This window comes from Camarhynchus parvulus, chromosome 5 (genome assembly GCF_901933205.1).
Source record: "Camarhynchus parvulus chromosome 5, STF_HiC, whole genome shotgun sequence".
NCBI classification, from domain to species: Eukaryota; Metazoa; Chordata; class Aves; order Passeriformes; family Thraupidae; genus Camarhynchus; species Camarhynchus parvulus.
Window position 1 is genome coordinate 3,685,711 of NC_044575.1, and position 27,132 is coordinate 3,712,842.

The following is a 27,132-nucleotide window of genomic DNA, read 5'->3' on the forward strand; positions in this document are numbered from 1 at the left end:
TGCATGAACTGGAGTGAGAAAGAAGTTTTCTATAAATCAATGGAAGAGATTAAAACCCTGCCCTGAGAGCTGGAACACAGCAACTCCAAAGCAAAGCCAGCCTGGGGATCAGAGGGGCTCCCCAGAGCTCATCAGGCACTCAGGGCACGTTCCAGGCAAGGTGAGGCAAGGTGGGAAGAGCAGTGAGCTGAGCTGCCAGAGACAAATGCAGCTCTGCTGGGGCAGGAGACTCTTAGAGCTGAGAAAGCAGCAGCTTTTCAGCCTGCAAAACCAGCACACAGGAAGAAAAGTGCTGGTGAAAAAGCAACTGCAGTGTGTCAGGAGCCAAGGGACACTGGGCAGAAAGTCAGAAAACATGCTCAGCTTTCTCAGCACCATGTGTGACAAGACCATTTCACCAAGCCTAAATACTGTAGTTTCTTAGTCTGTCAGCTGTGGTGCTCAGAAATGAAAGGGGTGGTTTGTTTCTGCAGAGTAATGCAAGTTTCTGAAACCTTTACCTTTATATTTCCAGAATGAAGCTGATAGCAGGTATAAGGAAGATCAGTTATCTTGTTGGAAAATAAAACTCTATTCAGTGCTCTAGTGAGAATTCTTCCCTCTTCCCACTTTCATTCTTCTTTCCTCCTCATTTAGGAATATTTCAATAGTGAAATATTCTGTCGGGTGTATTTTGTATTAGAACTTTGCATTATTAAAGAGCAGATGGGTTTGTTTTACTGTGGTAGCTGTTCTAATTATATTTTTTTTGTGCAGTCCAAGCCAGAATCTTGGGCTTTGCTACCATTTCTCCTATCCCAGGTTGGTCTACCAGGCACATTTCACCGGGGAAGGCAGATACTCTGTATTTTTATTCAATTTGTCACCTATTGTTATCTGAGTGTGAACTGTATGAGGAGTCTTCATTTTTCTTCCTTAAGTGTACATGAGACATTGCTGCCCATATTTAAATTCAAGTGGTTTGATTGAACCTGTTTGAAACTTCTGTGACATTTGGACACACGTTTCTGTGTGACTGACTTGACATTCTGACATGTTTTTAGGAATTGTAATATCTATTGATAAGAGTTCAGAAGTTACACTGAATTACTTAATTCACTTTTTCACAAAACACCATTTTCCCCCCTTCTTCAGAACAGAGCAACCCCTGCCTGACAAAAAAAAGGAATTAAGAGATGCCAGTGAATACGCAATATATGCATATGCAATGTGTAACTTAGGTATTCTAATCTGATCAAACAGAAAAAGTCACTGTAGAGTTTTATGTAAGTTTAATCTGAACAAATCAATTTAAAAATACAGTATAAATAATTCTTAACTTATATAAAAAATTATTAGGAAAATTTGGGAGGGGTTTTTTTTTGTGCTTCTTACTAACTTTACAAAAGAGCATTATTAAACACAGAAGCAAAACATTTTACCTGTGGCCTTTTTGCTAAGACATTAAATATTTACACACTCACAGTACTTTTTTTTTTGGTGCAAAATATGTACTGACTGATAGACTGTACCTTTCTGTACAAAGACAATTTCAGCTTACTTTGCATAGAAGAAATCAACACATGCTCACAAAAAACCCCACTAGATACATAACTTTGCTGTTAAAATACTTCAGGTAAGCCTTTTGGAAAAATTCATTAGGCATTAACTTTCTCCTTAAGAGTCAGTTTTATTTTCTAAAGCATCAATGAAGGCTATTCCAGCATTGAGGTCATGGCAATACATGTCCAAACCATTGTCCATCATACAATGCCAGATGTGTGCAGTGTGTTACCAGCAATTTTGCCTGCTAACACAGTCAGAAATTCCCTATCCCAAAATTAGTCTTCTGAAACTTCAAGTTTTCGTTGAGGAATATATAAAGTTCCTTGAGAGGTTCTCTGGGTACCATCTGAGTTTGCAGATAGTGCAGGTTCTGTGTTTGGCCCTCCTGGTGTGCGGAAAAAGTTCTCTGTAACTGCCTGAGGTTCCTGAGGTTCCTTTGGCTGAAGGAACTGAAGAGAAAAGAGAAAGTTACTTTCATTTATGGGGGAATAAAAAGTAAATTCCACTTCTAAGTTTCTGCAGGATGTTAGCAAACTTTTTTTCCCCTGAAACTTAAAAACTGAACTTTTTACTGAGAAGGGTATACCTGCATTCCTTTATATATATATTAATACATAAAAATATGGTTTTTCTAATCCCCTTCTTTTTTAACACAGATATTAGGCAATACAGTATTACATAAAATATACAGAGAAACTTTCTGTGGGGGAAAAAATATTTAAATCCTGTACAGTCCTATCCTATTAAAAGAATAGCTATTATTAAACACAAGAACTTGAGGGTAGATTAGGGAAGTAACAAGAAGAAAATAAAAAAGGAACAATTTTTTAATAAGCACAAAATCAGTTTGTGATTATTAAAATATCTCTCAGATATGTAAAATCCTCCCTCTAAAACAGTTGTTTCTTCACATCTTGTCATCTTCCAGCTGGCTCCACTTCCACCACAAATAAGTCACTTATCTTCCTTGCTAACCTCTCACTTCTACTGTACTTAGGCTGGCCTTCACTGCTAGCTCTTTTCGGGCAGTGCTGATTTCTAAAGATCAAAAAGAAATGTTTATTTATAAATTTTACCTGCTGTTAAGGGAATTACTGCACTGCACTTCCCATTCAACTCACCATGGTGGAGTTGCAATGTTTTAACTCACCTTCCCTTCTTGCACATTTGTGCTCCCTGAGCTATGGCTGATATTTTCTGATTGGGAGGAGACTGGCACGTGCTGTAGAACGGGATTTGCAGGAACTTGCACACCAGCAGGTATTAGTCCTATGTGTTGCAGCATAAAGTTGAGAGCTGAAGAGCTTGGATTTGGGGCAGAGCAGGTACTGCTCGAATTGAGGCAGGAGTTGCTCAGTACAGGTGCAGCAGCTATGGAATTTGGTGACAGCATTATGTTCAAGGGTGTTATATGAAAAGCAGGAATATTGACTGTCTTCAGTTCTGAGGCTGGCATTGGAATGACACCTGGAACAGAAATATCAAGTGTTGAAAGGAATTAGGACAAGCTGGCCCTGGCCCCTTGAGCTGGCCCCCTGTGCCTGTTTCCCTGGACACTCACCAGTGATGGGAGAGCTGTAGGCTGGGTGCTGCAGAGAACACACCCCAGCCTTCTCTTTAGTGGAGCACTCTGCCTTGTTGCCATGGGTGCAGTGAGTCAGAGGAATAAGATAACCAGATGGAAAAAAAGTCTGAGAAAGAAAGAGAACACCTTTAGCCCAAACATGTAATGAACAAACCCCAAAAGTCTTCTCCAAAACTGCAACCCTCCCTTGCCCTTGTTCTTATTCCTTATCCTCCATGTCCCCAGGATGCCACATCCCATGCCTGTACTACTTTCTGTCTGAAAAGAGACACAACAGACTCAAGGACATGCTCTTTCAATTAAAACCACACAGAAGTCAGCTGGCTCCATTTCCATTTCCTCTTGATGAGGAACTGGAATTCCACCTGGGATTAACACAGTGCAATTTGACCAGATGGAAAAGAAACCCTGATACTGAATACTATTTTTCCAGAAGAAACATTCTGGACCCAGTAAATCATCACATCACCTCATTCTTGGATTGTATTTTTCATAAAACAAATATTGGATAACAAAACTTTTTCGTTTACATATTCTGTTTTTGTCAATAGAACTGTTCAGGATCTCTGCAGTAATCAGTCTTAACTGCAGCATACTGAATTTTACTGATGAAGAGAGTTTCATGTGATTCTGTTTCAAAGCATTTGACAGTAAGTATATGCAAAGAAAGGATGGGGGAGGTAAGGGATCTCAATATTGCCCTCAGCTCCTTAGTGTGACCTTCATTCCAGTGGAAGCCTGAAAGCCTCTATGTCCTCTTTTTTGTGTACTCAATGCAGAAACAGAAATCCTACATTCCTACAAAATAAGGTTTTAAAAGCACAGTAAAATGAATTCAGCCAAAGACAATATATGTAGATCATTGTAGTTTTGTTTCTTTTGCAGAGACTCCAAGTAGTGTTTTCCCAGGGAATGGCAAGACAAATCTTACCTCAGGAGCAGGAATGGCAAATGCCACAGGTATGTCTTGTTTTGTTTTGATTTTATCTTCATCTTCTGGAATATTTTCTTTTATACATTGGTCACAGCAACTTGCAATGTTTTGATCTACTGTTTTGGTTTCATTCTGTCTCTCTTCCTGGACATTGTCTATTTCATGATTAGTTTGTGAGCTATTGGAAGGTGGTTTTTCATTCTTAGTGGATTCTCCCTTTGAAGAAAGCACATACAAAAAGAAAGGCAGGTGTTGTAAGGCTTAACAATCTCAAATAGAGCCCTACAACAGTAGTTATACATTCTTAAAAACTGGAAGGAAAGCTTTTTACTTCCTCCTCATTCCCAAGTTTGTACTTTAAAAATTTCTGGTCACTAGGACAGCCAGGTCCATGTTATGACATCTTGTTTCTTCCCAGCTAATGGATGTTGGATAGCATGTGCTGTCATAACACACCCGTAACATATGATGACTGTTTCAGCAAGCCAAATTTACAGCAGATTTGTAATTTACAGAGATGGTAAAACAATCAGCAACTGAGGAGTAGAAAGCAATCTAGCCCCAACCTCTCCATATAGAGCAAGTTTATCTGAGCTTCTTATTCTCTTCATGTGCTGTTCTATTATGCCTATAACAAACCAACACTGGGTGGAAATATTTAGAAGGCATCAGGATTTTGGGATGTTCCCTGTCCAGAGACTTTTATACATCCACTTTCCCTCCTAACACCTCTAAAGCCCAGAATGGATGCCAGCAAGTTTACAGAATCCTAGAATTCAAGGGACCTTGAAGATCTCTTGCTTCCAACCTTGCTCTCAACCTGACCTACTCCAAAATCATGTATCAATAGGTAAGTTTTGACATAGTGTTTTGTGATGTGCTTTATTTTCACTACACCTGTACACTTTGTCTTCTTAGATACAAACCCCAGCCCCCTCAAACTTCAGCAGGCATAGCAAATGAAACACCATCTCTTCAAGCCTGATGTTATTTACAACTCCTACACTCACTGGCAGGCTCCTACATCACTTTGAAAATGAGCAGGTGGCAACATCACTAAGCCATAAAATGGCATTCTAAAACTAATTTAACTTACCAAAGAAGTATCAAGGCTTTCCTCATCACTTTTACGCCTTTTAATTAAATTACTCTCTGGGACCACTTGTGATCTTTTAAGGCACCGCTGAGATGAAGTTTCTGATTTCGTTTCAGGTCTTTCTTCAGCTGCCAAGGATTTTGTAGGCTCATCTGGACCTCTCTGAGTGTCCCCTTCCTCAGTGGTTATTATATTTAATATTTTTGAATTATTACTCTTAATTCCAGTTACGTTAGCACATGGCAGAGGCTGCAACATGAAGCCTGGGCTATAGGTTGTCACCGTGTGGGCTTGGGAAGGGTGCAGATAGATTGCATAGGAAACCCCAGACTGAGGATGAGGTAGGATGACTGGTGACACAGAGCTGTGGCTTGCAGGGCATACCCCGAGGGGCTGGCTCAGAGCTGGCTGCTGAGAGGGCTCGGGCTTGGGGACAGCCTCAGGCGAGGACAGGGCACATTTCATTTGCATCTCTTCTGCTGTCCTTCAGAAAAAAAAAAACAAACAAAAAAAATCCCAAATGTGTTTTAATTTCTTCATGCAGAAATGAATGTTCTGACAAATTATCTTCTGTAATATATGATATTATCTTCTGTAATACAAAGAGTTAACATGAACCTGTACTTCTCAATCCACTAAAGAGAAAACGAAAAACTAGCCTGCAGTACTCAAGGTTACTGGTTTTTGCACACTATTGCCCCACTCAAACTGAGCATAACTTTAACTTGTTCTCACCTGTAAACTTGTGCAAACTTACTTGGATTGTCCTTCCAGCTGATGTTTAGTGATTGCTGGAAACTGAGCTATTGTATTTGGGAAAACTGGTAAACTTTGATAAGTACCTGGTTGGAAGAGAAGAACAACAAATCAAAACAGTGAGTTCATCAATTCAAAGCAAAAATCTAACTTTAACTTGAGGAAACTGCACTATGTCATGTAACATTTAATGAGATAACTTAAACTCAGCCCAGATTTGATTTGATCAACTGGACATCAGCTTACATCAAACAAATTTTAAAGGCCCCACAGAGGATACCTAGCAAGCACATGAACATGGCCAGGTAATTTTCTGGCCATGATTTTGTATACAGAACTGCTTAGATAGTATGAGCCAAAGCAGAGTTTCTACAACAAAGCAGGTTCAGAGAAGATCCAATATTCAGTGATTCTAGACAAACAGAAGGTTTGTAGGCATTCCTGCATTTTTGACAGCTCTTAAGATGAATTTTTGGAAAGGAGGCACCACCCACACATCTACATGTCCTGTGAGAAGAGGGCAAGCAAGCCCAAATATTTAATGCAAGACTACATCTGACTTAAAAACAAAGAAAAAGAAGTTTCTAAAACAAAAATGATGAAAAGATATGTACTGGCACTTATTTTAACTGGGCTGGTTGGAGCAGACTGAATCTTCCTTCTGTCATTCTCTATACTCTTAACTAATTTTATTAGAGATGAATGCCGAGTGAAGTTTTGCTTTCCTTTTGAAGGAAAAAGGGCCTTTGAGCACTGCTCTTTGGAAGTAATGGATTCTGAAATAGGTGGGGAACAGGTTGTAGAAGTTGCTTCAAGCTTTATATCTGAAAAACACAAAAAAGAAGAAAATATGTATCATATGCAGATTTAGTAATTAAAAGCAATTATTTGAGCCTGGCTTATAATTCATGAAGTACCAACAGCAGCAAACATGGAAATTCAAGAATCTCAATAGCTGAACATCCACTGTGCGCAAATAGATACTGGTTGCTGTGCCGATAAGGACAGTGATGTGACTAGTAAAAGATTTTCTGCTTAGTTATTCTGTCTTTTGGTCAAAAATTTCTAGTAGAGAAAATGAAAAAACAATCAATATCATCAGCAGAACAAAAGGAAATGACACATACACCTACCCTGAGTATTTGGCAAGACCTCAGGTCCTGTCCACTTGAATGCTGGTTTTCTACCTCTCTCCTCTGTAACATGAACTTTTTTGATAAGCTTAAGGCTGCTGAGAACATTTGCTATGTCATAAAGTCTTCTAATTTTGGCTGAAATAAAAGAAATAAATGGAAAGTGTAGCAACTGCAATTAACAAGTAGCGTGTATCAGATAAAGAAATGTTGTAACACCCTTTAAACAGCTAAAAGGAAAAAGCTTTTAAAAAATCAAAAGAACAGTTTTGTGGAACAGGTATTTATACAATGAAATAATATTGTGATACAAAGTTTACATGTAAAATAGAAGACATAGATACAGCTCTAGAAGACACTGCAAAGTTTATTATGCTAAATATGGAAAAAAGAATGTTTTCAAAACAAGTTAATTTCTGTGCAGTGATCAAAACTACACAAATCCTGTAGTAAATACAAGTAGATTAAAAGGCAGGTACACACATGCAATGGCAAACGTGGGAACTGAAGGTAAGAGACACACTAAAATCCAACAGGATAATCATCCTGCATATCTTCCCTGTCTCTAGGTTGAGCTATTAGGGAAAAGTTTCAGGTACAAGTCAAACTACAGGTGAGTTCTAGAGCACAGTGAATGTGCTTAGGTCATGGATTTTTTGGCTTCATAACCAAGAACGTGGTAAAACATGGGATTGATACTTGAAATACAGGTAGACAGATGGCATGCCCTGAAAATGCTTTTATTGTGAGACAGACTCTTCTTATGGAAGAATAAAAGCAAGCAAAAGCCTACTGAGTAGCCACCCACCCTCTCTATGTTGCTGTGAGGCAGTGGAAAGGAAATAATGAACTGAGACCAGCAAGGATCAGTACTTGCATAGACACAATTCCACCAAAAAAACCTCAAAACCAAAACAAAAAATAACCCAAACAAGAAAAGGAATCTGAGAATTAAGGAAGAGTCTAATTTTCAATGAAACCCACAACTATCCCTCAAAAGCAGCACAGTTTTAATTATTATATGTCTACTGACCTAGACCTAGAAATACCATTTCATTTGAATGGAGAGGAAGGGGAAGAAATGTGGAGGGAACTGAGAGAAGGGTAAAAGAATGAAGAAATAATTAGCAGTTAGAGCAAAGGGTTTCACTTCCTCTGACATGCAAGTTGGTCACAGGACTTTTACAGAATTTCTTTAGATTTCTACCAAGTTAGTTATGGGGCCAGAACACAGGTTTTGCATGATTCTGGGGCATCTTTGGCAAAATGATGCTGAAAACTTTGACAGGCTGCTTGAGGAAAGAGAAATTGTTACTAATATGGAGGCTTGTGACAATACTTCAGGAAGGAGGATTTAATGGACTTTTCCCTCTCAGGTGAGTATTATGCATCAATAGCCATACAAAAATTATAAACTGCAGAAGGTGTTTAGTGAGTTTTTGGAGGCTCAAATAAACATTTGTGGCAGGAAAAATAAGACAGTATTTTTCCTTATATGAAGTAGTACTGGGATAACCATTTAGCTTACGCTTGCTGTTGTACTTACTTTTAAACTTGCTTTTATCTAAGTCTTCTAACTGATCTTCTCCAATCAGGATTTTAGCAGCAACTTCAAGGCTCACTATTTGAGGTGTTGATACAAGAAACAGCATCACAAATTTCTGACTCATCACTCGTAAGGACTTGTATTTCCTGCCATTCACTGATGCTGCAGCAGACAGGAAAAAGGATTAAAGTATTCAGGGACATAAATAAAACACCAGCTACAAACATAAACACTGAAGAAATTTGTCAGTAATAATAATTGTAAAAATAACACAGAGACTAGGGCCAATGCTGACTCCAGAGTCACGTTTCTACGTGACAAGAAACAGGTGACTGGGTGGATACCAAGTCTAACTACAAAGAAGAGACAGTGATGTATCCCACATATACATTTCCCATTGTCTGACAACTTCTACTCTTAAAGATGCTTAACCCTTAATTAAAATTTCTTCCATGAATTAAAGCTAAATTAATAAAACAAATTGAGTAATTTATGCTTCAAGTTTCTATAACATTTAGTAGTAACTTCTGGTTTGTGTAACAATTCAGTGTTAATGGCAATTGAATTATATGTTGGTGTATTTGATAGTTTCACCTGATGTAGAAACCAATTACAAGAACTGAATGAATAAGACAAGTGAAAGAGTGCAGAACACTTTTTTCACTACAAACAGTTGTGGTGCCTTTGGGGCAACACCACCTCAGAAGAAAAAAGCAAGGCTAATAAACGTTTTTTTTCCCATGTTCATAGAAATTTATCATTTTAAGTACATATTATTCTTGTCATTATAGAGAATTATTACCAGCACGAAATTCCACTCCTGGGAGCTCCACAAAAGACATTTCTGACTGCTCACTTGAGCCAAAAGAACTTGCCATTTCTTCATTCCTTTCACCGTCAGGATCAAATTCATGCTCATACTCTCTTCTCTTGATCATCTGGATTTGCTGTATGTATTTGTTCTCTTCCCCCACCTTTTTCAGGGCCTGCAGGGTCTGGGGGAGGTTGTGGCGCCCGTGCCAGACGTATCTGTTCCTGGCCAGGCGGCTCACCATGTGCAGGCTCTCCAGCACGTTCACAATGTCATAGATGCGCCTGCGCTCCACATCTGCAGGGGGAAAGGTGAACCTGACAGCTCTGCCATGTAACACACCTGCACTTGTGCATTACCTGCAGCACAGAGTCCTGTCCTTCCTCTTAGGATACTTCCAAATCATTTTTGCCAATTCCACAGCATAAACTGAAAATAGCCCTCCCAGGTCTTGCCAGCAAGGAAAACAAATCTTGCTTCATATATGCAAGGACTTGCTGTTCCAGAGTTATACTTGGATTTTAGCATTCCTTAAGAAATAAAATTTACTGTTGCCAAAAGAGCCATTACATGGGTTTCAATCCAGCTTTAGAAGAAACAGAGCATTTTTAATTATTCACTGCATTGATTCTAGATTGTGTCCTTAAATAACCTTAGAAACTCATGGTAGGAAACTGTTTTATAACTTCTTTTTACATGTCATTTTATTAGCACACTCTTCTGTTGTGTTGTGAGGGTCCCCAGGACGAGGTGAGAGATGAATCTGACTCCATATTTCTTAGAAGACTGATTTATTATTTTATTATATTATATTAAAAGAAAATGATATACTAAAACTATATTAAACTATAAAGAAAAGAATACATCAGAAAGCTAGACAAGAATGAATAATAAAAACCCATGACTGACCAGAGAGTCCAACACAGCTGGACTGGGATTGGTCATTAAATTAAAACAATTCTCCAAATCACATTCCAAAGCAGCAAAATAGGGAGAAGCTGAAGCTTTCCAGCTTCCCAAGAGAAGAAATCCTGGCCAAGGGATTTTTCATAAAATATCATGGTGACACTCTTCTGTTCTCATTTGTCTGATAAACTCTTGGTTTTGACCAGACATTTCCTAAAATATATGTCCTTTTGTATAAAGTATACAAAAATGTAAATCATACAGCTTTAAAATTTTAAAATTATTATCCATATATAAGCTGTAGAATACTGTAACTCCATAACTTCTTTTGATTTAAAAAAGCTTCAGCTTGATGTTAGAAATGTAGACTCTGCAGAAATTATTGGTGCAACATAAAAAATAGTGATATAGAATGACAAAGTTAATATACCATCAAGAACAGAAAGAAGATTCTTGCTTTGATGTCATGATTGGACAGGAAGCTGTGGGCTCAGGTTGAGAAATGCTAGTTCCTGCTGCAAAAATCTAACCACTAATCTTAGGTATCATCTCTGAATTAAAAAAACTGCAACTGGTTATTTGTGGTATAAGCAATAATTTAGATGTTCAATATTACACAGAATTCAGAGTTTCTCAGTTCAATTCACTGAGGAAACATCAGTATTCTAAAAGGATTGCCCTGGGAATTAGCAATTTAAAACTGGGTTTAAATGAATTTGAGAACAGAATAAGCATTCAAAATTGTATGGAGCAAAAATATACTAACAAAAATGGTAGGTTATAGGCAAATTTACATGAAGAAATATTTAATAGGACGAACACCAACTTACGTAGCTCTTCAGTGACTTCATCAAGGCAAATGTAACTTTTCTGTGAAGGGCTGGGGTAATCAGGATACCGAGCTAAGAATTTATGACACAGTAATCCGAGACTTTTCTCTTTGCGACTTGGCTGAGATTTTTCATATTCATCCCCCAATAAGTGCTCCTACATGGGAATAAGGAAAAGAGATTGTGAGGTTTTTGACAATATGTAAGCACAGATATTTAACAGCTTCACAGTGAGCACTGTCAAAGGGCCAGTGTTCTCCCTTTGTCCTCAGCAGCTGTGAAATAAAACCAGAACACTGCCTTTTGAATGTAGCTAGTCAATATCATTACTTTTATTTGGTAAATGCTCCAAAACCAAAACTTTAAAAAAAGATATGCTGTGTCAATGTATAATTTTTATACTGAATAAACAGCCTTCAGCTAACTTAACCAAAAAAAAAAAAAAGAGAGAGAAAACAAATACAGACAACTTTTCAACATACCTGCAAACAGTGTTTTGTCTGTAGGACCTCACTTGAACTGTCTGACAGTTGCCTTCTCTGTTCTCTGCTCCTAATCTCAGGACTGGCTGCACTAATCAGCATTTTCAGGTTGGAAGTAGGTGTCCATGGATCTGCTGGAGGGGTTTCCTTCGGTTTTGGGGGCGTGGTTAGAGGCTGACAGTCAGGCTGTCTCTCTGTCAGTACCAACTGTGAGGTAGACGCTTGTTTCAAAGGGGTTTTCAGTACGTTTTTGCATGGCTCAGAATGCTCATTTTCCTACATATCAATGAAAAGAACAACGGTGATATTAAAACCCAGGTACACCATGATCCATTTATCAATAATAGTCAAAGGGGAATAGAGATCCATCACATTTTTGGGTAACTCTGAGTCAAGGGTTTCAGTCCTACTGTGAACCAATGAGTCCCTTCCCTGAAACCATTTCTGTGCCTGTAGCTTAAGGCTCGTGTCCTCTAGCATTTATTCCTCGGGTGATTTTCCTTTTCCTTCCTCTGAGGCAAATACAATCAGAACATACGTTAATGCACAGCAGAGAGCTATAAATAATAGCTGAAACAAGTAACGACCCGGGAGCAGGTGTGATGTTGCTTATAAGTTCTTGTTGAGCTAAATACCCACCAGCCTGCATGTCAAGGAACACTTATCTTTATTATAATATAACTATATATCTATATATAAAAATAATTATAATTATAATATAATTATAATATAATCGCCCCAACTCCGGCGACCAGCCCGGTATTTGGTAGTCATGGAAGTGTTGGCTAACAAGCTCTTAGCTTTTACAGTGAACTTTAACAAGCTCCCAACTCTCCCAACAAACTTCGGAGCGGAGTAAGGGGTGGAATGTGATCGCAGTGCTTGCCGGGACAGAACATGAGAGGAGAAGATAAAGACGGGAAAGCGAAGGCAAGGGGTGCCCGGGCGGGCTGGATCGGGACCGATCCGCTTCCCCGTCCTTTCCCTCCTAGTCCTCCTTTACTTTTCGCGCCGCGTCTCCACGCATGCGCGCTCGGCCCCGCAAAGCCCTCCGAGAAATGGGTCTGGGGTCCGTGGTGGTCCCGGAGCCCCTTTCGGGGAGGTGCCCGCGGCTCCGGGCAGGCTGGCCAGCCTGCAATTGTGAGGGAAACGGGCTCGGCACAGCGCCGCCCCACCTCCGCGGGACCCTCTCCCAGTGGCAACTTCTCCGTCCCGGCACCACAGAATGCCCGAGACAAACACGCTCCGAACATCACTATCCCTGCTCCTCCACACACACCTTCCGTAAAGGGAAAAACTGAGAGGAGAAGACAGCCAGGGGGAAGAAGTGCTCTTCACGGACACTGCGGGTAAAGGTCGTGAGAGATGAAGCTTCAGGAACTCTTGTTGAGGACAGAAATTAAAGCGAAGGTAAAACACGCTCGGTTTCTGCCATCCCGCGGTTTCTACGCGCGATCGCTCCGACCGAAGCGGTTTCACCCCCAGCCGGGCTGAGCGCGGGCAGCGGGGCTGTCACCGCCCCGCGGGAAGCGGCAGCACCGGGGGCGGCTGCTCTCGCTCACCGGAGGAATTACCTTGTCGCCGGCCCCCATCTCCCCGCCCGCCGGCCGCATTCTCCCGCCGCCTCAGGAGGCGACACCCGCCGCTCCCGCCGCGCCGCTCCGCATCGCAGGTCCCGCCGGCTCTGCAGGGCGGGAGGAGGGAGGGAGGCAGTGGATGGGGGCCCCGTGACGGGCCGGTTCCCGCTGCCCTCCGCGGCCGCCGGGCTCGTCCCGCCGCCGCCTCCCGGCCCGGCCCGCGCGCGCGCCCGCCGCCCAACGGCCCCAGCCCCGGCCCCACCCCGCCCCGCCCGCCGCGGCCTAGCACCGCCCATCAGCACTGCCGGCGGCGCGTTTAAGCATAGGGGAGACGCTATCCCTGCGCCCTCCCGCTCCCGCCGCGCACCCCACGGTCTGGGAGCGCCGGCGGCCCCCAGGAGCAGCGCTGTCGCCACCGCCCGCCCCGGCCCGGCCGAAGCGCGGGGCCGCTCCCGGTGCCGATTTGAATTCAACGCGCGGAGCCGCCGCGGGCGGGTGGGGCGGGCGCGGCAGCCAATCAGCTCCTGGTACCGCTCCCCGCCCGGCCAATGGGAGCGCGGCGCTGCGCGGCCTCTCCCTCCTCCTCCCGCCTCCCGCTGCCGGGCGAGCGCCGGCGGGGCTCGGGCCGGGGCTTTGGCGGGTTCCCTCCCTCGCTCCCTCCCTGCCGCCCTCCCGCCCCAACGGCCACGGCGTCGCGGGGCGGAGCGGGCGGGGGCGCCGGGCGGTTTAGCGGAGCCCATTTACCCGCCGCTGCCGCCGGCCTCGCCCCGTCCCGTCCGTCAGGGGCCGCGCGGGCTCCGCGCGCCGCTCGCGCCTTCCCCTGCCGGCCGCGGGCTCCGCGCGCCCCTCACGGGGTCCCGCCCGCCGCTCCGGCGCCAGATCGCGAGGGCCCCGCGGCCGCCGCGCTCCTCGGAGCACACCGCGCACGTCGTACTTAAAACACACCGCACTTCGCGGTTAAACCACACCGCGCCCGGTGTGTCCGTGCCTCGGGCCGGGAGCTCCAGGCTGAGCTCCACAGCCCGGGCCGGGGATGGACAGCGGCTGGCGAGGCTCCCCCGCGCAGCACCAAGAGGCGATAAAAGGTGAATGGCTGAGCCGGTGAGGGCTCAGGTGAGGCGCCTCGATCGCCCCTGGCTGAAGGGTGGTATTGCCCCCCAGATAAGGGTCGCAGCCGTCTGTTGCCGCTTATCGCAAAATCACAGAACCGACTCGGCTGGAAAAGACCTCTGATATCAGCCAGTCCAATTTATGACCAACGTGTGGCAGTGGCCATGGCTATGGCTATGGCAGTGAGCGCCACGTCCAGGCTTTCCTTAAACACCTTCAGGACAGTGAGTCACTCCATCACCTCCCTGGGCACCCCATTCCAATGTCTGATCACCCTTCCTGTGAAGAAATTCCTCCTAATGCCCAACCAAAAACCCCTGTCACATCTTAAGGCATCTTGTCCTGTCCCTTGTTCCCTGGGAGCAGAGCGCGACGCCGACCGGGCTGCACCCTCCTCTCAGGGTGATAAGGTGCACCCTCCTCACTCTCAGGAGAGTGATAAGGGTGCCCCTGACCTTATTGCAGAGGTTACAATACTTTTGTTCTGCAGGCAGGAGTCTGGGATTTAAACCCACCTCAGCTGGTTTTTATACTAAAGCCAGGATTTCCAAACCTTTTGAGGTAACTCTGCAGTTTCCTCTGAAAGGGAAGTCTGAAAGCTTGTAAACTCAAATGAAAATATTGACCCCAAAGGGACCTTCACTCCTTGGTGTCACTCCAGCCATGTAGCAGCCAAGGGTTATTCTCTTGCAGTACCTATGTGCCACACCTTAAAAAGTGGGATTTGGGTGGGCATTTGCTCTTTTCCCGTGTTTATGTTTTGATACAATTACTGTGTATTGGTTTCTTTCTACAAAATGTGCACTAGAAGGTGTGATTGCTGTAACCCAGAGCTGGTGTGTGATTCACAAGAAGTACAAATGTAAATACTAAAAGAATAATGTGTATTTTTTCTTTACCCCCAAAACGCCAGGCATGACCACGTGGAATTTGAGTTACTTAAATGAAGAGCACTCATGCGTTTCAAAAATCAAACTGGGGGATGGGGGAAAAAATCAAGCTTTAACATTTAAGCTGTCATTTGAATATTTATTTAAGTTATGTTGAGCTTTGAAAATTACCTTTATCACCTAATCAAGAAAACATTATCTCTGTTCAAACAACATACCCTTGTGACCTTTGTTCAGGGGACTTTGTTCCTTCGAATTAGCTTTACAAGCTGCCCATTACAACAGTATCAGACATTTTAAAGTAAAGGTTTAAGGAATTTCCAAGGATATCACATCCAGTGAAATAATTATTCTGTTAGTAACTTCTGTGCCTCTTTTACCATGCTCCTTACCATGAAAGTGCCCTTGCATTTCTGAGATGATGGAATTACATGGAGCAATAAAGGGCATTCTCACTAGCAGCCACCAATTGAAACTGTTTGTATTTCACTCTGCTCTTGCTTGACTTGCATAAGAAACTGCAATTACGTTCTCTGCCAGGTACCTCTTAAAGGAAAAAGAACAAAGATTTAAAATTTTAATGTTCCTGACATGGCAACCAAAAGCACCAGTAGCTAGGTAATAATGGGCCCTTCAATGTATAACCTTGAAGTCTTTTGTGTGATGGTCTTTGTCAGGAATGTTTGCTGTTTTCAGGTATTGTGCTGAATCAAGACAGCATCTGGTGCCAGAAATCAGAGTTGGAGAGTGATAGGTGATTTTATCTATGCTGGTTCAGCTAAAGAGTTACTTGTAGCATTGCCATGTGGATTAGAGAGAATGTTTGACATATCCTAGTGGTTTGGTCAAATCAAATCACTGATAGAGTGGTAAATAAGCAAAGAATTTGTGAAATTAAGTGCTTCCAGTGCCTCTATTCTAGTTAAGCATCCCTCCTCCTCTGCCTTTAGAAATTTTCCTCTCCCAGAAACAGCTTTAGCAATGTGTTGTGCTAAAGGAAGCACTAATCTGCTTTGCTCTGCATGCAGTGCTTGAGTTGTATTTCTTGTATGAACACATGTTGTCAATAATGCAGTTGTTTCAGTGTGATCACAAGGCAGCAAAGTTCAGCATCTTGTACTGATGTGGTGCTGCACTTCTGTCAAGAGGAATTGTAATTAATGGTCCACATAAAGAGAAAATGCACTCTAAATTTTATTGGAGTCATTCTTATTAGGTAATTCTATGTATAAGGCCACTTACAGAATGCCCAGGTGGAATCTTCATCCTGGGGATTACACAAAAGCTCTGGATGTGATCCTGAGCAAGGGGCTTTAGTGACCACATTTCTAAGAATACTCTGTTGTAAAGTTCTAGTTAATAATTTTAAAAAAAAGTCACTGGTAGTAATGTGAATTGAAAATATTTTGTGATCTCTACAACCTTCAGAAAGCTGAACTTTCTGTGACTTTATGCCCTGCTGTCAGAGAGCTCAGGCTATTTTAGGCTGCCTTCCTCAAGGAGCTACTTTGTTATTTCTCTTTCTAGGGCTGGAATTGTGAATTTGAACATCATAGCTGCCAGCAGGAGATTTGCAGGGAAGTGCCTTGAGTTCAGCATCCAGTTCCCCTGTTGAAACACTGGCAAGTGATGCTGTTCGTTGCATATGTCTCTTTCAAATGTCATGTTTTCTGGTAATGTTTCTTTTATTCAAGTTTATTTTAAAAGGCAGTTGATACCTTTCGTTTATTATATCCTAATTTTAATGTCTGAGGGGTTTCAAGGAGAAACTGCAGCCTTCTGTAGGTATGTACTTCTAGGTAGGAAGTTACTGATATAAACAGACCCCCAAATACCTCATGAATCTCTCAGTAGATTGGGTTAAATATTTCATATATTTTAAGTATAAATAATGAAATTATTGCCTTCAATAAAGATGAAAAGAAGGCAGAGTAATTTCAGGAGTACAAGGTAGTAGTCAGAAACCATCGTGTTTCCTTATTCACATGCTGCTGTAATGTTAATCTCTCAATTCAAAATTGTGACGAAATCTGGATTATAACATTTATCCTTTTCTTCTCCTTGTCTTCATTCTGAGCTGTGATGTAACAAAAGTATATCTTCGTGTCTGAGCTATGAATAAAGTTTTGCAGAGCATGCAGATAACTTCAGGCTGTGCCTCTTGCAGGAGTGGTATAAGCACTTGGGTTCACTAGAGGTCACACTTGTTTTACTCCTCCCTGTCTGCAAGAGGCTGCTGCTGCTCCTCATGGAGATGTGCTGGCAGACTGTGCTCCCATCATGTTATTTACCCAGAAAAATGACATCTGTAATTCTGTACGGGCTTTAGCAGCACTAAGTGGCTTTTAAATGATTAAAAAAAAAATAAAACAAACAAAAAACACCCCAAAAAACAACAACAAAAAAAACCAACCCAAACCTTTTAAAGATTAAACTGGGAAATAATGGCAAATAAATTACATGTGGCAGACTGAAAATACAATGTCTAAAAGCAATCTGGATTTTTGTCAGATAGTATCTCCACAGGCAGCAGCATGTTGTCACAGAATCCTAAAATGGTTTGGTTTGGAAGGGACCTTAAAGCTCATCCAGTTCCACCCTCCTGCCATGGGCAGGGACACTTTCCAGTTTCTCAGTGCCCCATTCAACTTGGCCTGGAGCAATTCCATGGAGAGCTTCTCTGGGCAACTGCATATTCCGGGTGGTCTGTGAGGTTAGACCCACAGCAAGCAGACATAGCTGTAACTGCATGCAGGCACCCAGAGGAATCACTGCTGCCACATGCCAGCCTGGGAACTGCTGTGGTGGCAGGGAAAAGTGACGGGGGAGGAATAATTGGCAGCCCCAAATCCGGGTGTGGGAGCAGCTCCCAGTGCAGGGCACAGCACCGGGTCAGGAGGTGGCAGTGCCTGCTCCACAGGGCCCTATGGAGTGCTCCACTCCAGCCCTACCTAATTCTGTATTCATTAGTCTGCATAAAATTAAATCATATTAAGGCATATTATTGAACACAGGCTGATTAAATTTAACTGGAGTTTATTTGCTTTCAGTTGTTACACTATCTTTTAGAATTAGGCAAATTAAATCAGCTGGTCAAGCTCTGAGGTGAAGGCTGAGAAGGCAAAAACTCAAAACATTGTGAAAACCTGGATTCCTAAACAAACAAATGCCCTTTTCAAGCATCCTAATTTCAGGGAATGCTAATTAAAGCTTAACGCATGCACCAGAAACTACACTGCAAGAATATTAATAGCATGGTTTGAAGAAAAATAGAGATACAGTGTTTCAGTGCTTCACTTCTGTAGGTATATTTTTCCTGCTAGGATGAATTACTAGGAAAGGAAGATAACAGCTCAGACGTGTGTTTATTAAGATCAAACACGGGGCACCTTCTCAGCTCTGGAACATCTAGAGCTAAGAGTTTAGAGTACTCAGCAAAGAGCATGTTTGTACTTCAAATGCATTTTACGTTTTGTAGTCAAACATTTCACAGGTAATACCATCTAAATTATTTTAGTGTACTTTAGATTTTGTTGTTTCAACACTTCAGAGGTAAGTTATCTCCACTAGGAGTTGAGATTCATGGCCATTTAAATGAGTCAATATTTTTGAGAAATTAAGAGGAATTCTGGTTACCAAAGGGAAATAGACACACAAGTCTTTCACAAGAGTTATTTTCTGGAAGGGTAAGTTGGAGCAAAGGTCTGCTTGCTTCATGTCCTTGAAGTAGAAGATTATGTTACATCGGTGAGGGAAGACTCGGAGCCTTCAATATGAGGGAACAGCAAGCTTCGTTTATTCATCAGAGCATCAGACTTTTATACAGTAACTAATAAGCTAATGCATATTCTGTAACTTAAGGAACTTATTGGTTATTCTGTAAATGTTAGGTCCACCTTGTGTTTACATACCTTAAAAGTTAAACTTTCTTCTTCTCAGGCTGTTTTCAGCCACTATATCTCTGCTCAAGGGCACAGCGGCCTTGCCATAATCATAACTCGTTAGTAGAGCTCATTATTTTCCTAGCTTCAGACACCTGGACCAAGTCTGTGACTGGTCACGTACTATTCCTCAACAAGATTACATTTAAAAAAAATATTTATACACCCAAGTTTTTTATGTGGAGAAAAAAAAGAAAGATTGTTATTATGTTGTTATTTGTGGGAGCCTTTGGAAGATCTTATTTCCCTAAGTGATGTGCTACTGAAAATGTTTAATTTATTTTGTATTTGTTCTGTCACGTATTTGTAGTGGAATCCATTATGGATTCTTAAAGGAGCCTATGAAGCATTTTTCTTAAGACCTGATCTCAATTTGTTCTTGTCAACAAGCAGCATCTAAGTTCTTATTTAAGAGGATTCCTACTGCACAGACACATGTTTGTTTAAAATGCAGATTCTTACACAAATTCCTTCCCTCCTCAGTTCTTTAGCTGAGAAATGACACATGTAATTTTCAATGGCATGTCAATAGCAGAATACTTTGTACTGTGGGATTAACAAAAAAAGACTACACTGACATTGCACAGACACTCTTCACTCCTCTGGTTCAACTGAATAGATTCTCAATATTCTCATGCTGAATTGTTTGCCATAACTCATTGAGTTGGAATAATGTTACATTCACATCACAACATTTTCCTCTACTGCAAAATGACTGGTTTCAGAGGATTTGCATCAGGAAGGAATTTAGTTTGAGAATGTTAATAATATTTTCTATTTGAAGACTTTTCTCCATGTCAGTGTAATTCTCCTTTTCCTGAGTTTTTGTACCATATCATATTTGAAAGCTGTTTCTTTGAGTTTGCTCTTTACATGTCTCACTTAAGCCTTCTGTCCAGCTCGGCCTTTCTAACTTGGGCCACCTTTTCATCTTGCTCTGAACGTTCTCTTGCTCTAACTTCTGATGGCTCATTAGTTCCACACTGCCCCTCTTTTAAGCCTGCTCTTGGGTACTCCCACCCACAAAGGGGTGTGTTCTTGCAGGCTGCCTACAACAAGTACATGGCAGACACCTGCCCAGGGACTCAAGTGTGCATTGTAATCATCTCTAAGTTTGTGATGTACGGCTGAACACACTGGACAAGGACTCAGCATTCCTCTTTCCTTCCTTCTGGCATCTTCTCAGCTGAAAGGACTGCCTACAGAATGACCTTCTGCTTTTCCAAAGTTATTCAGCACCATATGCCCTGTATCCAGACTTCTTTGTAATAAGTAGATATGAAAGGCAGACTCTTAGCTTGTCTGTGCTGTGGATTCCACGTTGTGGAATGGCTAATAAAAATTCCTGGCTTCTTGGAAATGGCATGCATTATAATGGCATAAAGGGAATAGGGGATTCCGAGTTTCTTCTGTGTGCAATTAAAAGCAAAATTTTGTTATGAGTTGAACACAGACTTTTCTCTCCATTAGCTAGTTTTCCATGTCTTTTGCATGTAAAGAGAATTGTTCAGCACTGCACACATAACCTTTTTCCTTTTTCCCCTATGAGAATGCTACTTGAGTGCAATAAATCCACCACAAAGCCCATAATACCCGAAATAAACTTTACTTGCACCTGCCATCTTCTATTCCAAATGCCATCTCTATTGAAACGCTCCTCTATATTCTGTATGTAGCATCTCAACCAAGCTGAATTATTTCATCTGCCATGAAGGGATTAAACATGTCAACAGTAATTATCTTTGCCTTAATCTCTGGCAGTTGCTTTTCCTTAAATATGCTCAGAGGTTCATTATAACTTTCTCACTGAATCTCTTGCTGCATAAATCTACCAAGGTATCACTTGCTGGCATAGCAAGTGCTGACACAAGTCCACTCTTGCAAACAGAAGATGGTCAGGAGGGTTTTGCTCATAAATTCTAGTCTGTGTTGTTCTAGTTAAAATCCCAGTGGAGCTTACACTCTGCTTGGAAGCCTGTTAGGCTGCTGGAAAGCGGTTCTTACCTACGAGAGGTCTGAGAATTTTTGCAGAGCTTTGTGTTATTAATATGAAGTACTTAGTGCTTTGAATTCTAATGACAGTCAAGCTTTACTTTTAACTAGAAGAACTGGCAGAGGTGAGTGAGGACAAGAGAGCAAGCAAGAAGAATTACTAACTTGATATTTAAATTTCATGGATTTTTTAAAGGTACATGACCCCCAAGCAGTGGGCTCCTGAGGGCTTCAGTTTATACAATGACTGAATGATATTTTGTAGACAACATATTTCAAGTGCTATTTTTCAAAACCTATTAGTAATTCTTGCTGTTAAAATCAGTTTAACTTCATGTCATTATTAATTAACAAGTTTAGTTATGTAAAATAACTGTAAAGAGTTGATGCCTTACTTCAATGCCTTGAAGTAAAGGTTTTGATAAAAATATCACAGAAGTCAAGAGAAATAAAAAATTTTATTAATATCAAGCTTTAAAGGGTGGTGCTTTTTAGTATTAAAGCCATGTTTCACTCTTTTGAAATACTTGTACTGGAAAAAAAGTGCATCATCAAATATACATTAACCTAAAACTGCATGAAAAGATAACTACAGTCCTCTGTTATTAAAGGAAACTTGTGTTTATTACGTTTACACTATATTCCTGCTGAAAGGCTAGCAATTAAAGGTAATAAGTAGACAAATACATTAAGGGTTTTCTCTGGGCATTACAATATTCCAGATAAGGTTTTTGGCATAGGCAGTACAATGCAGTAAAATACTTGTGCTCCAGGAAAGCATAGAGGATGACAAATACACATTGTGGTGTGCCCATCAAAATAAAATCCTGTTTGCTCTGCTTGGCAGCGTCTCCAATTCTTCGCAGAAATGATAAATCTCTGAGGATATTTTCTTGGGAAGACACAAAGGGAAAAAAAAACAAGAGCCTTAAATGCATTTGAATATTCATTTCTTAGCTATCTTGTTCTGTTTTGTTTCTTCCCCCTCGGAGAGCGCAGGAAAATGTGTGGTGCTCTAACAAAGAGCCTTTTTTTTTCCTTCTGAATAATCTGACACAGGGAAAATCTGCATCCAGTGACGATTATGATGAACTGGGGTTTTCACTGCCAATTCCCTGCTGGCTGTACTCCAGAATGTGGCCTGTCAGTCAGGTAGGGGCAATGTGCAGCGTTGGCTCCTTTTCCCCCTGAAGGGACTGATACAGTGTTTAGCCACAATGGAGAGTTGTCCATTAAAATGACAGGGGCCTGGAAAGACACTCGGCAGGCTGAGCTCCAAGATGATGCATAATGGGCTGTAAACAGGCAGGCAGACACCTTTTCCAAGGACTACCTATCCTCCCTGAGCATCCTCACCAGCCAGGAATGCCTTCGTGTTGGTTTAATGAAGGGAAGCTCCTCTTGAGAGAATTTTGTGGCACGGAATGATGTTCTGCAACCCAGGCTGGGACAGCAATCAGCTAGTTTTACACCTATTTCCTCCTGCTGTTTCTTGTCCGAGTTACAGCAGCATCCAGGAGCATCAGCTGAAATAAAAAGTCTGTTTGCATATGATGTTCATGACCACAAAATACACAAGGATGGATTTTCCAGCAACCAGGTGCTTATTGGAAAGATGGCCTTAGATCTTCGAGAATCCTTGCTCTCTTCAGTTGATTGGGGACTTTAGGTACTGAGTCCCTTCCCCCTAGCCAAGCCCATTCCAGCTTCTCATTCCAGCCTCCCCAAACAGCTGCCTCTGGCTGTGCCTGGGATTATTTTAAACTTTCTGCATTATAGATAAGCAAACATTTATTGGGCCAAAGAGTGAAAAAGAATTAGAATGTGTCACAGCACCTTCATCTGTGAGAATGTACTCCTGGTGCCTTCAGTGGTTACTTCACACAAAATACCTGTTTAGCATAGAGAAGAATGGCACGTGGATTGCCTCATTTTTTCATTGCAATGTTTTTCTTTCTCTGACCTAATAAAAAGTCAGTTATGCTCTACAAGTGACAGAGCTTCAACAGAAAAATGTCCTCCTGTGCCTTAAGGCCGTCCTAAGGAAACAGGACAGAGAAGTTCAAATGTCCCTGTGTAGAGAAGAACTTCAACTGTCTTACTAGGGAGGATTTCCCTAGATGAATTTTGTGGGATGGTGCAGAGGTACTTTATTCTAGAAGATGGTGTAGACTAAAAAATCCTGAGGGAAAGAAGGTGCTGCTAATCAAAATTACAGAGGCCTGGGAGGGTGAGGTTTCAGCTTACTGAGTATGTTAAGAGCTCAGCTTTTTACCATCTCTTGAGCTTGTAGTAGGAAGAATATGTCCTCTTTATTCATTTAGCCCAGATACCCATTGCTTTCTTAATCTATTTAAATTACTATCTTTAGATTAAGAAAAGGTAAATTCTGAAGTGTTTTTTATCTAGGGGATGGGGGGAAAATGGCAAGGTTCAGACACATCTCTCTGTTCTCTGTTTCTCCACATTCAACAAATCTGTGGAAGAACAGACACAACAAATCTGTGGAAGTCAGCACCACTGCTGTTTTTAGTTCACATCTCAACAGCTGGATTTCATCTGAGCACATGGTCAAAGAGAGACACTATCAGGTAAGCAAACCTCAATATTTTTCCTTTGGAATTTACAGTATGCACAAACAAGCATTGACAGACAAGTTTCAAGCAATTAAATACATGAATCAGTGTCCTGATTAGAGCAGGAGATTTGGGTGGAAGCAGGGTCAGGTTCATTCAGTTATGAAAAGACAGAAGCTCCCTATTCTGTGAGCTTCAGAGATCAGAGATATGCTCCCAAAGGAAATGCAGTCTGACTATGGATTGGTATTGGCATGGAAAGCTACTTCTGTATTGGAAAAGGCATGATGGAAGTTTCGTGTACAAAAAATCACACCAATTACCTTGGTGGCAGTGCTAGTAGTGCCTTAAGTGGCCTTTACACTCAGGCCAGATTGCTCTTGCAAATGTTGTTTTCCTTCACCTAATTGCTGGAATGAGGCTGAGCGGGTCCAAAGCCAGTCCATGGGGATGCTTTGCCAGGGTGAGTGACAGGCTGATGGGCTGGAGATAAGCACGTTTCTCCAGTTGTTTGCAGACAGTCCTGCCTCATGTTGGATAATTTCTCTCTGTAATCAGTGAATCACAGATCAAGATAAACACTCGTATGGAGTCAATAAACCTAATTTTTATTTTTATAATTAAATCTTGAGAGCCACCTGATTCTGCATTGAATCAAGACTATAATTTCAGCAGTAAACATCTGATATTTTATTGTAATGAAGAAGCTAAATATGAATAGAGCCACATTTTTGATTAATTAGATTTTGTTGCCAAGGAATTAATCTGTTTTCCCTTCTCTGTGGAAAAAACCCCAACCCTCTCTAAAATGAGTTTCTCAGCAGGGATAATTATAGAAATGTTGAGTGAACTCCAGCAGCAGACATGTTTCAATGTTTCTTTGTTTTCCTGGAGCAAGGGGAATATGGGAGAGAATAGATGACCATTAAATACTGACTATGGCTGTTACTTTTCCTGATCATAATGTAACACAAAAGCTAGTCCTGGACCTAGGACTTCCTGGCCACTCAGCTATTTCTGGGTGAGATAAGAGCAAGTTTAGCTCAGGCTGTATTAACTCAGACCCGTATTCATGTAGAAATGGCTCCAGGCTGGAAGTCTATATCAGTTAGCTGCTGCTGTATCAACTGAAGAGCTGCTGTAGTAATACACTGCATGACTGTGCTTCCTTGGATGATCCTTTGGACTGATTCCCATGTTCTCATGAGGCAATGGGGGTGATGCTAGCAGAACTGACAAGCCCCAAAATGAGTTAACTGTACTGCAGTAAACTTTGCTGAATTACTTGTGATTAATGGATGTGAATCCATTTGTGCACATAGCAAGCTAACATGTAATTTCCATGGTTATGAATAAATAGAGCAACCACTTAGTATCTTAAAACATTGCTTTCTGTCATTGCTTATGGCACCAGGGGATGCATTTCATTTCTCCTAAGGTTAAGGGAAGAAATGCTTTTTCTTTGCTAAGAAAAGCTACCACACTTATACAATTTGGAGTAAGCAATGTGTCTGTTGCCATGTTCCTGCTTTAACATGTCTCTGCAGGATGCAGAAAGCTGTGTTCAAAATAAGGATAACCTGACAGCATTAGAACATTCAAAAGGATACTGTCTCCATATCAGAAGTGCAGATCCAAATGCTGCAGTTCAGGCTCATCAATATTGATTCAGATGGGAGTAATTGAAACTTGCTGTCACTGCGTGCTTCTAGCAAAGTGTGAAATTGAGGAACTGGAACACAATACCGAACGCATGGATGCACGACTGCAGCCTTGAGTGCTTGCCTTGTGGGTAACTGAAGCATTTTATTGCCTGGTTACCTGCAGAGGAGAGAGCAAAGCAACTCTTAGGCATGAGAATACTTTGGATGCTATATTTCACTTCTTAATTTTACTGTTAACTAAAAAAAAAACCCAACCCAAAGCCATGTGTAAGATTGATTAATGTATAATAAGCAGTTAAGTTTTGCTGTTAACATAGTTGAGACTCTACTGTTGATACTTTTAAATCACTTTCTCTCAAAGAGGTGTAATGTAATTTTTCTTGTGTGAAAGATGAAAAACTTGAACACAATGATCTGGGCTATTTCTTAAGAAAATGTTTGTGGTTAAATAAGGACTGTATTGTTTCATCCCCCAGCTCATGCAAAGAACTCTCTCCATACATAATAACTTATTTTTGAAGATTTTCTGCTGTATTAATGATTTCTCCAGTTGTAGGGAGAGGGTTGGAGAAGAAAGGGGCCCTTGTCCCTTTAAGAGCCATGTAAAAGAGCACCAAATAAGCTTGCTCAGTAAACAGAGTTTTTGTCAATGAGGTATTAGTTCTTGTGCACTAGGGTTCTAAATAGTGGATGAAAAATCTAGTGTCTGCAGTAAAATATAATAGATAGTTCTGTGTTAGGTCCAACTAAACAAAGTAGAAGACTCTGAATATAGAAACTTGGTAAGAAGTTACCTCCAAAGACAAGTTCTATTTTTGTCTGTTTGAGCAAGCTGATGGTTTATTTTGAGCTACAAATTTTTGTGTGAACTCAACTTTGTATCCTTCTAGGACAGGGAAAGCCATTTTATTTCCTTCTGGTCAAGTACATTTATGTCTCATGGAAACAGTGAAGAAATGCTATTTAAATTAAAAGAACTCAATATTTATAATTTCCTGCATCCTTTTGAAAAAGAATAAAATGTTGTACACATTCTAGGGATTGCAGCCAAACAGTCTTTTCATTCTAAGAGGAAGTAAATGAATACAGTGAATCCAAATTTATTTTCTGATCAGTTCAAAATTCAGGTATCCTACTAAAATCCATAATCTGCATTAACTCTGAAACCTTGTAAACATCTGGTTATGAAGTGAAAGAAACAACAGGTTGAAATTGACTGCTAACTCATGGATATATTTTGTTTTCTTTCTTGCTCTGATTAATATTTTATTCCTAAACAGTGTTTTGAACACCTCTGAGACTATTGTTACAGGAGCTATATTATGAAAGAATGACAGATGGTGGATGAGGAGAACCTTTTTCATAAATCATTTCCCTTCACAATGCTTCTATTTTATCTTTTGTAAAATAGGTAAAAATATAATATTCTTTCTGGTACTAATGAGAAAATCTGTAAATAAATTAATTCTTTGACTCCAGGCAGTTGCATTTTACCTACCAGAAGCTTGAAGTGGTGTCTCTTCCTGGTTGCTAGCATATTTGCTTCTTCTTCTTTCACAATTTCATCACAGATATGGGCTTCAACCCTTCCAGTGTTAATACTGAAACTACTATTTTGGGTTTAAAAAGTCCTTTCAGTCTATTAGAGTGTAACAGTGTCATTTCATTTCACATTCTACCTCCTTAAAAGGTTATCACAGCAGCAGTAAACCCAACATTAGTTAAAAGCCATGACAAAATTGTAACATTCCTATACAT

General features: G+C 41.2%; 1 protein-coding gene across 1 annotated transcript; it reads right to left on the reverse strand.

Moving 5' to 3' along the window:
- Positions 1 to 1,352: 1,352 nt before the first annotated feature.
- Positions 1,353 to 13,410, reverse strand: E2F8 (E2F transcription factor 8). Its single transcript, XM_030950436.1, has 13 exons — positions 13,199 to 13,410; positions 11,625 to 11,900; positions 11,143 to 11,299; positions 9,398 to 9,703; positions 8,596 to 8,757; positions 7,050 to 7,187; positions 6,531 to 6,740; positions 5,918 to 6,002; positions 5,161 to 5,644; positions 4,062 to 4,280; positions 3,107 to 3,236; positions 2,696 to 3,012; positions 1,353 to 1,994 (listed from the first exon to the last, which is right to left on the reverse strand). The coding sequence occupies exons 1-13, from the start codon at positions 13,235 to 13,237 to the stop codon at positions 1,821 to 1,823; spliced, it is 2,697 nt and encodes an 898-aa protein (XP_030806296.1). The 5' UTR covers positions 13,238 to 13,410; the 3' UTR covers positions 1,353 to 1,820.
- Between the last annotated feature and the right edge of the window lie 13,722 nt (positions 13,411 to 27,132).